General features: G+C 44.3%; 2 protein-coding genes across 2 annotated transcripts in view; one reads left to right on the top strand and one right to left on the bottom strand.

Annotated features, from left to right (window-relative positions):
- The first annotated feature begins 149 nt into the window (after positions 1–149).
- LOC109524096 (E3 ubiquitin-protein ligase znrf1) lies at positions 150–8,950 on the top strand. The gene is made up of 5 exons (XM_019883702.1): positions 150–1,120; positions 4,136–4,231; positions 4,299–4,404; positions 6,174–6,275; positions 6,898–8,950. The coding sequence occupies exons 1-4, from the start codon at positions 592–594 to the stop codon at positions 6,229–6,231; spliced, it is 789 nt and encodes a 262-aa protein (XP_019739261.1). The 5' UTR covers positions 150–591; the 3' UTR covers positions 6,232–6,275; positions 6,898–8,950.
- A 1,500-nt stretch (positions 8,951–10,450) lies between these two features.
- Positions 10,451–14,774, bottom strand: part of mtcl1 (microtubule crosslinking factor 1) — a 37,978-nt gene continuing 33,654 nt past the window's right edge. The window contains 2 exon segments of the mRNA XM_019883626.1: positions 10,451–11,226; positions 14,399–14,774. Coding sequence (XP_019739185.1) covers positions 11,035–11,226; positions 14,399–14,774 — 568 coding nt within the window. The 3' untranslated portion in view covers positions 10,451–11,034.

A 14,774-nucleotide genomic window follows, 5' to 3' on the forward strand; every position in this document is an offset into this window, starting at 1 on the left:
ACGTCGGCCAGCTGTTTCTGTCGAAGGCGCCGATAGGCAGGTGAATTGTGCTCGTTCCCATACCCACGCGCTGATTGGTTGACATGGTGCCTTACTTTTACCGTAAACCCTCGTCTTCAGGCGCTCATCATTCTGGAAATCACTCAAAATGCCGTTAAAATAACAAACTAAGATTTAAATGGCGAGAAACGAAATAGTTGTATGTAAATGAAATACGCGGGGGTGACTTTAAAGGGCCGATTCATGGTAAAATGGTAAACTTGTCGCCAAACATTCAACGGTACCGTAACTGTTGATCCACAGTTCAAAGCAGGAAACGAGGGCGCTCTATTTCCGCTGCAGCAACGAGAACCAGTACGTCATAAAAGAAAGGAAAATGTGGAGTGGAAGGACAAACTAAGGCCAGGAGAAGCAACGAGCGCCCAGCTTTTAAAGTCGCTCTCCTACGTCGGTTGCCAAGCAGCTGCTGGGTGTCGTTTCCAGACGAATACGCCGAGGCTGAAAGGGTCGAGTCGAGGTCGTTGTTGACTTTTTGGAAAAGAATTCGATCGCTCGGTTAGCCAAGTTCCATAAACCGCCCGCCCGCTAGCGATGGGCACGAGAGCGAGCCGTCTCCAGGAAGACCCGGTGCCGTCCACTCTCGGGAAGGACGGCACCGCCAAGCGGGATTCATACCGGCGGCCTCGCTGTGCCAGACCCACCAGCCTAATGGTGGATTTCTCGGGCAGCTTCGAGGACACCGAAGTCAACCGGAGCCGATCGGAGGAGGGCAGCGACTCCGACCTGGGCCAGCATGGCGCGAGCGCCGACGGCAGCCCGGCCGACCACCACGGCATCCCGGCTACCATGAGTCAGGCGTCCCCGGCGGACGACAACCACAGCGAGGGCAAGGCGGAGGAGGACTGCAACACAAGCCCGGAGTCTTCCGCCAACGCGGACCACCAGCCCGGGGACGAAACAGGCCGCACGCCCCACCGTACTTTTTCGGAGCGGCTGCCCGGAAATCGACACGCCGGAGGGCGCAGCGTCAGTGCCAGATCGGCCCGGGTTCGGGGTACCCACCAGCGGCCGGTGTCCGAGGCTTGGATCGGCCTGTACCGCGTCAACAATCGCCATGGCAGTAAGTCTCTTGAGATGACTGACATTTGCATTCGATGTTGACGCGACTTATTCCCATTAATGTCAAAAAAAATCAGAAGTCACCAAACTGCCAGTATCTACTAAAATTGATTTCAGATTTGCAAATCTATGTTAAATCAAGTGGATCTGTACAAGCCGCAAATCTGTGTTTTGTACTCGACAATGGTTCCAGTGCTCCTAAGAGAGAGCTTGAAACGGTTTTGAGAACTGCCTGTGTTTCCACCACATTCCCGTAGTTCCTGAACCTGATGGTCATTGAAGGGCTTTCATGGAAAATCTCATAAAAAGTGAAACTCCTCATGAATTGTTTTGCATACTGAACGTAAGGAACAGAAATCGTACAAAGAGCAGAGCGTCTTTCACAGGCGTCAGGTCTGTTTCTGCTAAAATACAAATTGTTTTCTTAGAACACTGATTAAGAATTAATCATCTGTCAACGTAAGACGGGCTATGAATCTATTTTGAAAAGATATGTAGTTCATAATTTGATCGACATTGATGAGGAGGCTATTCCTGACCCAGAAAATGCAACGTCTGAAAGAAAAATGAACATAACCTAAGAGTTAACTAAAATAAATATAATTAAAGTGCCTAAGTCACATCTGATTTAAATCACAGTTTACATTACTTTAAAGAATTAAACATTTTAGTCACTCCAATAAATTGATTCATTATGAGCAAAAGCGAATAACTGACCATGTGTGAATGAGAAAATAATTAGATTTGTATGGCAACCAGTTTTCATTTAGGTTGGCACAGTCAAACAAGAATAAGACTGTTGTCCATAATGTCCACCGACATGCGAAACCGAAACAGATTTGAAGAACTTGCATTCTTGTGCAGATAATCTCTTTTCTCGTGCTTTTATGATGAGGGGAATCATCAAGAGGCCGTATTGTGTAAACTGAGCCGCTGACTTAAGACTTGATGGAATGACATGCAAGACCACCATACGGTCATGTCACACGGCCACGATGACGGTTGTCACGGTGGAGGCCTGCCAGTTGAACGACAAAGCGGTTGACGCATCTCCTCAAAGAAAGGCCTAGTTTCACTCTCGGCAGAGCCATGCGGAGGCAGTATATGGGACAGCACACCACCGTGTGCGTTTCGGCTTTTCCTGGGCAGGCCCTCTAGCCAATGTGGAGGGGAAACGGGGTCAGGAAATGCTGGCGCGGAAGAATGTAGGCCGGGAGGGAATCCTTTGGACCATCTGCATCGTCCGTGGATGATTGTGCACATAAGACGGGAACTTTGGACCATGAAAACCCATCATGTTAGCCTCTTTCATTCAAAAATCCAGGTAACTAGTCGCATCACAACTGTAACAGATAATCTGGCCAGGGCTCCAACCATCAAATATTATTAGTATAGAGTATTCTACGGTTAGCCCATGGATTGATAAAAAAAATATATTTATTGCATTATTTTAAACAAAGTAACACGCATGCGCAGTGCAGGTATTGTTTTTGTCCACTTGGGATCGCCATCTTCGCCATCCCATTCTACTGTAGTATCCTATATATTTTTTTTCAACGATTGAAAATAAGGACCTGGAGGGGGAAAAAAAGGCTAAATTTAGACCATTTTATTTTCTCCGTGTGAAAGAGTCTTAGGACATAATGGAGGCAGGACGTTCGCCTGTGCGTCGGAGAATGTTGGAAAGTTGGGGCAATGGTGTGAAGTTTAACACCCGACGCTTGCTTTTCCCACCCTGTTGCGTCAAAAGCAGTTGCTGCCGTCCTGACAACTGTTTTATACATCACTCCAGACGCTGACATCATTATCTGATTACAGGTTGCGGAGTTATCGTGCGAAAGCGCATACGGTTGAAACAATATCTCGTCTTTGCTGGGTTATGTGTAAAAGGCAAAGATGGATAACTGCCCATCACCTGGAAACTTATGAAAACTCAACTTCAAATATAATTTGAAAGACCAACAGGAATATAAACGTAATGAAAAAAACAAACAAAAAAAACCTAACAACTTGATGTTTTTAGTGGCAGTGTCTTGCCGTGGAGTATAAACATAAGCTTGACATTATAGTAGCAGTACAAGAAGAAAGTGATGATTGAGCTTTGTTCATGTAACTTGTTTTTCACAGATGAGAAATATATTTTAATTTCTTTGTGTGTTCCCAAAGCATTTGTGCGCAATCGTTGCTGACACACGACCATTTCATATGCGCCGTCAGTCATCCGCTGTCGTCATCTGCCTGCGCGCCGTCCCGTTGCTCTGTGAAAGCACAAAACGGCGATGGAAAATATCCCTTGCCTTTGTGGCTTCTGTGTGGAAAGCGCAGGCAGAAAAAGCCAGATCTTCCGTTACAAATCCGTCCATTTTCGCTACACCAAAAACGTCAAAGAACCTTGGATGGAATGTAAAAGAGGCGAGACGCCGCCTGTGCGCAGGGGAATGCCAGAAAGGCAGGACCAAAGTGTGAAGTTAAACACCCGACACTTCTCCACCCTGTTGCCGTTGTCAGGCAACTGTTTTATACGTCCCTCCAGACTCTGACGTATTCTAATTATCTGGGTGCAGGAGGTGGTATTGAAGTGTGAAAGCCCATAGCGCCCCCATCATAGGTTATGTGTAAAACGTAAAGACATAAATGACAGATCGCAAATCATTAGCCGTATTACTCGATTACAAACAGACTGCTTCCTGCAGTCAGATAATTTCGGTAGATGTTGTTCGTTTTTGGTTTGATTTCGAAACTGTTAATTGTTCTTTTGACGGTGGCGCGGGCACCCGCAGCGGCTCCTCTCTCTCCTGTGGTTGAGAGGAATGAAATTTCACATGGAGCACATTTGACAATAAAGTTGACTTGAACTTGAAAGTGATTTTTTTTTTTTTTTTTGACAGCATCAGTTACTTTCAGCGCAAGCAGGGCAGGTGAAGCTTCAGTGTTTCAGATACAGTCCATGTGAAAGTGTCTATCGCCAACTACTTTCACTCAGAAAAGCGCCATCTATTGTTGTGTGTATGTGCAGATATCCGCTGTCCTTTCTGCTCCAAGCCATTCCCGGGCGGTCGCATCGAAGATCACCTGTTGAGCTGCCTCACGTCTCCGCCGCTTCCCTACAACAGTAAGTCTGCGCTTTACTATTGAAATCCTCGCGTCAGTCGTTTTAACGATGCGCGCGTCATCTCCAGCGGATGTGCTGAGCAAAGACAGCGGCGAGTGTTCCATCTGTCTGGAGGATCTGGTGCAGGGCGAGACTATTGCCAGGCTGGCGTGCCTCTGCGTCTACCACAAGAGGTAACGACTTGCTCTTGACTTGGCAACAATGATCAATCACACACACACACACACACACACACACACACACACACACACACACACACACACACACGACAAGCACCTTGGATGAGTTGAAGTAATTGGAGATACATTGTGTTCTACTGAAGTACAGCAAGTGAAGGTCACCCCGCTACAAAATTAAACACGCCCCGGACACTCCATTCGTGTTGACGTCAGCAACTGATGAGTGAATGGATTTGCGTCTTGCGCTTTTCCGAAAAGCACAACAAATGTGCTCACGTCACACTAATTGGGACTCTAGCCAATAGCGGAACCCAGGGTGCTTCTTTGTTGTTGGTCCATCCGCGTTGAGTGTCTTCGTCTTAGCTAGCGTTAAGCTAGCTGGGCAGTTCGCCTCCCTTTGACACACACATAGAGACACTTTCTCTATCACTGAAATCCTGACGGAGGCTTTCATACACTGCTTAGCTGATTAATTCACGCTCATTAGCTGGCTAACCTTTACCACACACTTCTGGGGGTCTCACTTGAAGAACCGGTCGCCCACCTTCACCCGCATGCGCACACCCCACATACTGTCCATACATCATACACATGGAGATGCCATTCATTAAAAAAAAAAAATCGATCTTTTGAATTTTTCTGTGGTTAAAAATTTCAAAACAAGGTTTTTACTCGTACTTTTTGCAAAATGGGGCGGGGGGGGGGCTTTTGAAGGGTGATTTTGTAGGGGAGTTACACTCAGCATCTTTCTGTGAAAATATCGCATGTCACAATGTGGACGCTTGCGGCCTATATATGTACACACAGCTATTTTATTCAAACGTTGACTGCAAAAAAAAAGTATATATTAGACATTTGTGACTTTAGAAACCTATATATTTTTTCCTGTGTGAATGCACACGGTTGTTCTTATCACCTCTGATGGTGAGGTGTGTGTGGCCTTCATTTTATCCTGATGTTTTTCAAGCACTTTTACGCCGATTGTAAAAGCGTTAGCTTGGTTTTTATCCGGAGGTTTTAGCTTACTCGTTATTGGATCACAGGAAATGTTGATGTGGTTAGGCAATGCACATGTGCACATCAGGCAGGAGTTACGTCACGCGAACCTGACATCAGTGTGTGTTTGTGCGTGCGCGCGCACGCAGATGTGAGGTTTCCACACAAGTTACTACTTGGACAAAGCATATGTAAAAAAGGTGTGGTCCTTTTTGGGCGATTCGCAACGAAATACTGATGAAATACAGATCCACCCCCGCAGGATGTTGCCATTTGGAACCTTCTCACGGCTCTCCCTATCTTCAGGCAGTCTCATTTACTTTTAATTTCAGCGATTGGCTCACTGACTCATGGCTCTCTTGCTTTCTTTTCCTCCCACCGTCTTTCTCTTTCTTTGTCACTACTGTCACGTAGTTCGTCTTATTCTGCTCTCTCTCACTCACTCAGTCGCTCACTGATTCACTAACTCGCACACTCACTCAGAAACTCGCTCACTCCCTTTCACTTTCACTTGCCGTGAAAGTCGATTCACTTGAAAAATGAAGTGGTAAAATAACGATCTGTACATTTTTGAGTATTTTGTACCGAGATGACGGTGTTATTTGTTAATAACGGCCCAGCATTTACTTTCAAATGTGCTGCGAATGAGCCGTTTATGCCGCATGTAGTTTGTGATCGTACGATGAATCGGAACAATCCGGTTGAAAAGGAAATGCGAGAGCCACAGTCTAAGAAAGCCACCTTAACCACTTCCTGTCTGGCCACAGCTGCATCGACGCGTGGGCCAAGGTGAAGCCCTGCTGCCCTGAGCATCCCTCAGACTGACTCCCAGGTCACATGACCTCCCCCCCACCCCCGCAATGACTCAGGTAGGCCCAAGTGTTTTCATTCTTTGACTTTGATGCTTTTTTTTTCGAGGTAGGAGCTGTAGTTTCTCTTTGTGTCGTGAGGCAAAATTTGAGTGAAGAGCAAGTTTCAGTTACACCCCCCGCTCTACCGGGCAAGTGGCGCCATCGTCACCAAATGACTTTCAGACGTTTATTGAATGGAGCAAACGGAACCCACAGTCAAAATGAAAACACTGGCAAGGAGCATGGAGAAAATGCCAGTACTGACATAACTTGTGAGCCCCCTGATGTCACTTACTAAGCCACACCCCTTCGAGACCTGAACGTACCACTGTGTATCTTTGACTTTTGCCTTAATTGCGATTTATAAACCCACGTTATTTCTTTGATTGATTGAATTTATTTGGTGGTGCCACAGAAGACTGCAATAAAACTCCCCGTCAGTCAGGCATCGTAGAGGGGCGGAAAAAAAAAAAACAACAAATTTGAATGCCATGATCTTTTCCAGTGTTATGTCATAATGTGTTTAAAAAAATGTTTCCGTATGATTGTTTGTTTGTTTTATTGATTTGCAAAGAGCTAAAATTGCCCGACTATGCACCATCATCCTTATTTCCGCACTCTCCTTCTTTGGTCCTCACAGGAGACCACACGCCAACACTCTCTCCTTATGAAAAATGAAATATGTCCGCCACCCATAAAGAAGCTCCAGGCGGCGCGGACCTCCTCCTGTAGGTCCAGACCATTTCGCAACAAAATGTAAACTTTAAAATGGAAAAAAAAAAAAAGAGAGAAAAAGACGATGGCTGCTTTTGGATTTGACCCCTCGCTTTGCCGGGTTGGTGTCCGACGATGTATTCTCTCCCCATGATGAGGAGTAAAGGTCGCATCCTGTGTAATTTTTTTTTTTGGAGAAAAAGTGTTACGGCTAGGAGGGCCGGGGACGGGTTTTGTTGCTGCCCAGGGTTTAAGTGTTAACATTTCGGGGGGCGTGGTTGGTTAGTGCTCCCTTTAGCGCTGGTGGTTGCACCCATTTGAGCACTTTTTGTCCTTCGAGGACTTTTTTTTCCCCCTTTCTAGCTTTCTTGATTCAGTTGCTTTTGAGTGCTTCAATGAGGATGGACTGCAAATGAGTGAGTGAGTGTTTAATGTGAATTACCCAGAATTCTGTGTTGGTTTTGTTACGTCCTGTTACACGTGGCAATGGTACTGCTTTTTGAAGCCCAGCAACATTCTCCAGAAGGTTTTTTTTTCCCCCCCACCACATCCACATTTTCTGGAGTCGGCTTTTTATTGCCGTTTTCGACCATGGGACGTATCGGCTTTAAAGAGACGACGCTACCTTTTTATAATGGCAAGTATTTGAAAGTATGATATCATTATAACAACAATGATTATAGCTCAACAGCTCGATGTATGACTTTGTTTTCAAGCCTTTCTATGTGTGTGTGCTCTGCCTTTGCCTGGTTAGGGTTGATTTGGGGGGAAAACGATCCTCCCCTCTGGTGTTCAAAGCCATTTGAGTATTTATTCAAGATCCAACTTAAGGTCCAGGTACTAGTAACCTCCACTACTCGTGCCACATTTGGCCTTAAAGCATTTATTGGATAGCCTAGAGGCCCATGTTCTAGTACGCCCTTTCACCCTCTTGTCCTATGAATGAAAAAAAAAGGCATACCTACTGCTAATAACTCATAAATACCATCATAAAAAAGTATATAGATCAAATATAAATAATACATTTGATTTACATTTATTCATTCTAAATAGATTTCTTTAAATAAATCAAGTTTATAATAGAAAAACTTGGACCTTAAGCTTTCCAGGCGTTTGCTCATTTCTTCGATAACAAGAATATCCGTCTAAAGGTCTTATACCACTAGTGGGGGGGGAAAACATTGCTAGTAAGACACGCTCATCGATCATTCTATTAGTGTGCTGAATTTTCCTGCTCCTGAGGGTGAAGCGCATACCAATAGATCTGCATAGCCGGGTTATGGAATAAATACTCAAAACGGCTTTTCAGAATTGGGCCCCTTGCTGAGGTGCTACAACTCGTCCTGCCACTAGGGGGCAGCCCTGTGCATGTTTAAAACATGTTGAAAACGGTAATACAGTAATGCCAAACTCGTGTGCGTGTGCGCGCGTGCGCCTACACGCGCCTATTTGTAGAGGCTCATTCGATGTTACATTTGATGTGCTGATAATTTATGATGTGTACTCTTGAGGTGTGCGCGTGTATGTTTTCCAAAAGTGGGCGGGCACTCTCCCAAGCCCACTCATTTAATTCCCTCTCAAGCTGTGTGGTGCAATACCTCAAATTTTTACCAATGCTAATTATAAAAGCTCGCTTTGTGTGTGTGTGTGTGTGTGTGTGTGTGTGTGTGTGTGTGTGAGAACACAACTGAGAATGGGATTTTGTATAAATAGACCCCGAGAACTAGTCCCCCACACCTGTTAGATATCAGAGCTTTCATCATAGCATTATAGGGACACTCTTTAAAAAAAAAACAACAACAAACACACACACAGCAGAGGCGTCATTTTATTTATTGAATTGTAAATATGTAATGCATTAAAAAAAAACGGCTGGTCTTTGTCTGTTGGATATACTGTTTCTAAAGCTCCAATCTTTTGTATGTCTCAGAAATTGTTTTTATATGTATTTTTTACAATAAATATATGTGTGAAGAGGACTGCTCGTCTCTTGTGTGTTACTTTTACATTTCATCTCTGTCTTTCTTTTTTTTAGAAATAAAACAAAATTTATTTAGAAGTTATAATTTTCTGCGCAGTAATAGGTTCAGGAATACAGTAGTGATGGAAAGTGTTTGGTTTTGGAAAATTTTAAATCACAAGATTTGCCACACACACACACCTGTTAACTACATGGATTTTTCCTTTAGAGAAAGTGTAAGGCTTTTTAAATGGCTTGTTTTGTTCATTTTCTACTTCCAAGTCAACATGTTTGATGATTTAGCTTTGCTGAGTTCTGTCACAGTCGCCGTTTCGAAGGATGCATCAGTGTGACCTTCACATGGTGAAGGTGGTCCTTTTTATGGCTGCTGTGCCATCATATCGGTGTGCGTGCGGCATATTTCGAGTGCATCAGCGGGGAGCGGGGAGCTCTGGTGAATTATTTAATAGAATCGGTGGGCTCCTCTCAGTGCGGATGCGCTGAAGAGTGGGGCGTCTTCTTCCCCCGCCCTCGGCGCCAGCGGCGGCTCCCAGCATGCAGCCGCGTTCACTGAATTATTCATGTTAGTAACTTAAGAGTGCCAAGAGGGCATGTTTTTTTTTTTTTTTTTACCTACTGCCCGAAAACGGCTGGGATCGGGGTCCAGCTCACCCGCTTGTGAGGATAAGCGAATTAGAAAATGAATGAATGGAAACACATTTGTGTGCGTGCGTACCTAATAAAACATTCTCGATTTCCACGTTTGTGTTATTCTGATTTAAATCCTCTGTTGGGGAGCTAAAGCGCGCACACAGACCCCACCCCCCCAAAAAAAATTATAATTAAGACAATCAGATACAGCGATCTTGTAAATACACATTCATGTTTAATGACATTAATCGACTATTTACATAAGACTATAGATTGTTTTCACATAGATTCTCATCTAAAACATTCTTTTTTCTTTTTATATCCAACACATTCTGTGCAGACTTGCGGGTTTACAAATGCCGACAGGTTCAGTACAGACGCTCCCCAGCTAACGAACGAGATATGTTCCGAAGGATCGTTCGTTGGCTGAATTCGTACGTAAGTTGTTTCAGTGCTATATTTTGTATGGAATACATGTTTAAGGCTTATATAAGTATGTTTAAGGTTTATATAAGTATAATAAAATGAAGTTTAACTTACTTTTGGAAGATGTACTCGAAGGCTTCAGGAGATGATGGAGGGGGAGAGAGTTCCGTCTCGAACTTCTTCATGGGGACAGGCGTTTCCTCCTCCTCCTCCTCCTCTCACAGCGCCTAACGTCGGTATTAGCGGTGGAAAGAAGTACTACAGTACTCGGAAAAAGGCGCGCAATACAAAATCTAACTGACAGCATCTCTGTCCGAGAACACTTTTCGACATACCTGTACCCGCAAAAATGTTCGTATGTACCGTTGTTCGCAACACGAAAGTTCGTAAAGCGGGGAGCGCCTGTATTCCACTATAGAAAACACCCCCCCCTCGACCCCAAAAATATAAAACCACACAAACTTTTCAATATAACGCGACTAGTGCTCATCTTGTACGTGCACTAAAGTGCTAGTGTCATGCAAATATTGGACGGATAACTGCCTTTCGCAGATGCATAATTCGTCATTCTCTTCACCCGTGTTTTTGAAAAGGGAAATACAGAAGACGGACAACCTTTACGGGCGGCGGTTAAATGACATCATATGCAGCGTCGCACCACAGAAATGGAAATTTTGATATAACGCAGTCTGACATTCGAGTGAGAAATAGGAACTATGCACGCCAACACATTGACCAATGAGGAACTGAAAAGTGGGAACAGGCACCTCGGATGGACATTTAGTATGGACGAAAGATGAACTCTAGTCTGAAGAGGCACCTTACATGAAAATGCAGTTGTGATGATTTGTACTACTTTGTTGGAGATGATTACAGTACATTTCAACAAATTGTCTTATTTTTTTTCTCCCCCCTGAGGGGTCAGCTGGTGTTTCTCAGGTGACCAATGAGCTTCTCAGTCTTACTTTGGAGAGTGAATGAATGAGGAGGGGGGGGGGGGTGGATGTCAGAGGTAGAAGACGTGCGTCACGTTGACGCGTCGCCTTCCGGGTCGCTCACGCGCCGTCCCGGTGGCGGGAAGGTGAACCTCCTCCCGGATGCCGAAGATGGGGGCGGCGAGAGGTTGGCCCAGCGCGAGGGGGGGCGGCGGTTGGCCGGGCGAGCTGGGCGCAGGAATTGGGACTCCAAGGGCGGAGCCACAGGAGAGCGAGGGAGGTCCTGTGGATGGCAAAGATGGTCCAGAACCCATGAAAGGATGACAAAGGAGGCAAATGTGCTAAAAACATGACTTGGCCACAACTAAAATGGGCTAACTCCTTTTTTTTTTTTTTTGTCTTTTTGCAGGAAACTGATGTCAAGTTTTATGACTGCAATACAAATCTGGGAACAATGATCACTTATTTTTTTAGCCATGTGTGTATCCCCCGCTGATAGGCTTAAAAAAAGTCCCTCAAACACACGGGAGTCAATCTAGGAGGGGAAAATGGGCTCCATGTGAAGAACTCCCCTGACAACTCCCCGGTCGACTCATTCCCATTCATGAAAAATTTACATTTTTGTGAACAATGTTGTTGTTTAAAGTATTTTTTGACTTTTTTTTTTTGAAGAAAAAACGTTTTTTTTTAAAAAAGAATATTTTCCCAAATAAGATTTTTTTTTCGGAATATCATATAGACAGACAGATTTTTTTGTTTGTTTTGTCCATTTAAAAATGGGTGTGAAAAAGCAAAACACGAGTTAATGGTTGAAGCGTGCTGAGCTGAAGTGTTGAACTCTGGATTCCTTTTTAAGACTCGAAAAGCGTATTTTCCCGGACACCGATTTGACTCAATCGGTTACCGTGTTGATTTCAGAAGACAGTTTCATCAGTACAATATGGTGGTGGGAGTGGGCTTCACATTGCCCGCACAACAACACAGACCATGCAACTGAATACTGAAAACTACAAAACGTGACCCACAAAGGTGAAAAAAAATCCACCTTAAAACACCTTTACGACCTTTGACTAAAATTACGTTTGAAGCACATTTTTGTCAATAAATAAAAATCTTTCTTCGAAGCAAAGGCCAGCGATGTGTCTTAACATGGACTTTTCCACTCACAGTGTTGAGTTAAATGATAACAAATAACAAGATGTTGAATACTTCCCATTGTCTGGAACGAGAAGATGAGGGTAAATATGGGAATAAAATAAAGTTAATTAAAAAAAAGGCTTCAAGTGGAGCACGTCACAACCTGTCATGAAACGTGTGATAAACACCCCAAAGTAAATTTGGAATATTTTTTGAAGCTTTAAAGGACCATACTGCAGTGGCTGTGTTGAACTCCAGAGGGCGCTAAGAGTCCCGCGGGCAAAATTGCAGCCACAATTTATTGACATGATATGGAAAATAACACTGCAGTCCGATTTTTGGGGAGGATTTTTATTATTTTCGAACAAATTATTTTGGTGAAGAAAAAAAGATTTTTCTCTGACCAATAAAATTAACATTTTGGTCATCATATGGGAATAAAACCATATTTCCTCCAAAATAAAGCCATATTTTTCAAGGGGGGGGGGATTTTTTTCCGGGGGTAATATTTCTCAAGAAACTAAAATATTTTTCCAGAGAAAAGGAGGAACATAATGAAATGGGGATATTTTTCAAGAGGAAAAAAAAAAGTTATATTTTGCGAAGAATCATTTTTCTTTTTTCATTGGAGAAAGAAGAAATAGCCTTTTCACAAAAAAGTAGAATACTGTGAAAATATATTTTTTTTCTAGAATCTCAAGGTTCTTTAGAACTCAGCAAAATGTTGCTTTTTCCCCCGTTTGTATTATAAGTGTGTTGGGCAAGGTTGGTTTATATGTGGGTGTTATTTAGTGAATCCCTGACTGTGGATGTACGATAAGTAATGACTTCATAGCCAAAGCGGATCTCGTAATCTCCGAGTTGCTAAATCGCAGTTGTGCGTGTATGTGCGCGCGCCTCCATTCTACAGCCACCCTTTAGTGAGTCGTCGAAACACCCTTTGCCGCCCGACTGAAAAAAAAATTCTGGCTGTGCCCCTGTCGGTGGAGAAAGATCATTTGAAATAAAAAATGCGTTTTACAAGCGTGGTAACAGAATGAATTCTTGAATGAAGGCACAACTGTAGTACATGTTGCAGTTCGCCCCCCAAACATGAAATCATATGCAGTTTAATAATAATAGTACAAATTTGGACATATTAAGACCCATGTTGTATGGTAGCAAAACACCAGCACGGACGGTCCTTTAAAGGGGGACTGATGTCACATGTGAACCTTTGCCCTCTTTCTGCCCGTGGCCCTGTGAAGCATGCATTCAAATGATTGACAAGGTGACTGATCCATAATGGGGATGGTGTTCCATGTGGCTCGGAGGAGGAGGGAACTTACATCGTGGAGACTTACAGTCCCCATGGAGTTGTTAGTATGACAGTGTGCTTCTGGAGCAAAGAGGGAGGGGGCGGGGGAGGGGAGGGGGGTGAGGGAGGGATAGACAAACCAGGAAGGGGTTAAACTGAGGAGGAAGACGAGAGGGTGACCTGGGATTATAACAACAGAAGCGCTGGCGCAGGTACGGCCAATCATGATGCTGTAAAAGAGTCGCGTTAGAAATCTTCAAACCGCACAATAATAAACATACTGTTCAATGCGGAACTGACACCATCTTGAGTTTCCCGTCCTCTGTCTGAGGAGGATAAATCCAGTGGATTTTCGCCCCAAAGCTTGTCTCACTGATGCATCATAAAATTTAATGGCAACGTCGATTATGAGTAGATCTACACAAAAGTCATGCCCGAAATCTGCCATTTGGATTTTAAAGTGGCAACTTTGGGGTCAGTATACCCTTTTCCTCAGCTTAAGAACAAACGCCGAGCGATTTGGTTCGATTGCTATCAAATGTGAAGCTTGTATGTTAGATGGACGATGCTGACATGACATATTGTAGTTTTTGTCATTGCGTGTGAACGGCAGTCTGATTGCCTGCTTTAAAACAAATGTTTAAAACAACTCCACAAGGTCAGAAATTCATGATGCATCCGTGATGATTGATTCTTCTTAAAGGGATTATCCGCAATTTGATCAAAATCATTTTGGGCTAATCCCTAATTATGACGAATCGTGATACTCATTTGTAAGCATGATCCCTTTCATATCTCGGCTGAGCCGACACATTCATTTGGTCGGGAGAAGTTTCAGCATTCCATTCAAGTGAGACTTAAGTCCCAGCAAAGATCATAGAAATGTTGGGCCTAAAACTAAAATAAGAACCCCAGAAGAATCTCCATCTACTCAAACACAGATACCAGATACGAGAATATCACTTCAACATATTTCCTTGACATCTATTCCGAAATAAAAAGGGCTCTGGCCTCTATTTACCTCCATGCATCCAGGCTGTGCTCTCTCTGGGTCGGCCATCTTGCTTCCTATTCCTCCTGCCTGCATCCTTCTCTCGTCCTGCAGCTTTTTATTGAGGAGGCGGGCGGCGTTTTCGGCCAGCGTGTAACCCGGGGGCGCCGACAGGTCCTGCCGAATGCTCACTACTTCGGCGTTGCGGTCCCCCTGTGTCTCCACTATCAGCTGCACGGGGCTGGGGGAGCGGCCCCTGGCGCTCCTGGGATCGGCGCTGGGCTCGGCGGCAGTTGTAGGGCGGGAGCGGCTGGGGGACTTGTTGAACTTCTGCATGGCGTCGTAGACGACCGGCGTGTGGTCGATGATGTTGAAGAGGCTGGAGAGACCGTCGTTGATGGTGGTG

Source organism: Hippocampus comes, unplaced genomic scaffold (assembly GCF_001891065.2).
Source record: "Hippocampus comes isolate QL1 unplaced genomic scaffold, H_comes_QL1_v1.1 scaffold159, whole genome shotgun sequence".
Taxonomy (NCBI): domain Eukaryota; kingdom Metazoa; phylum Chordata; class Actinopteri; order Syngnathiformes; family Syngnathidae; genus Hippocampus; species Hippocampus comes.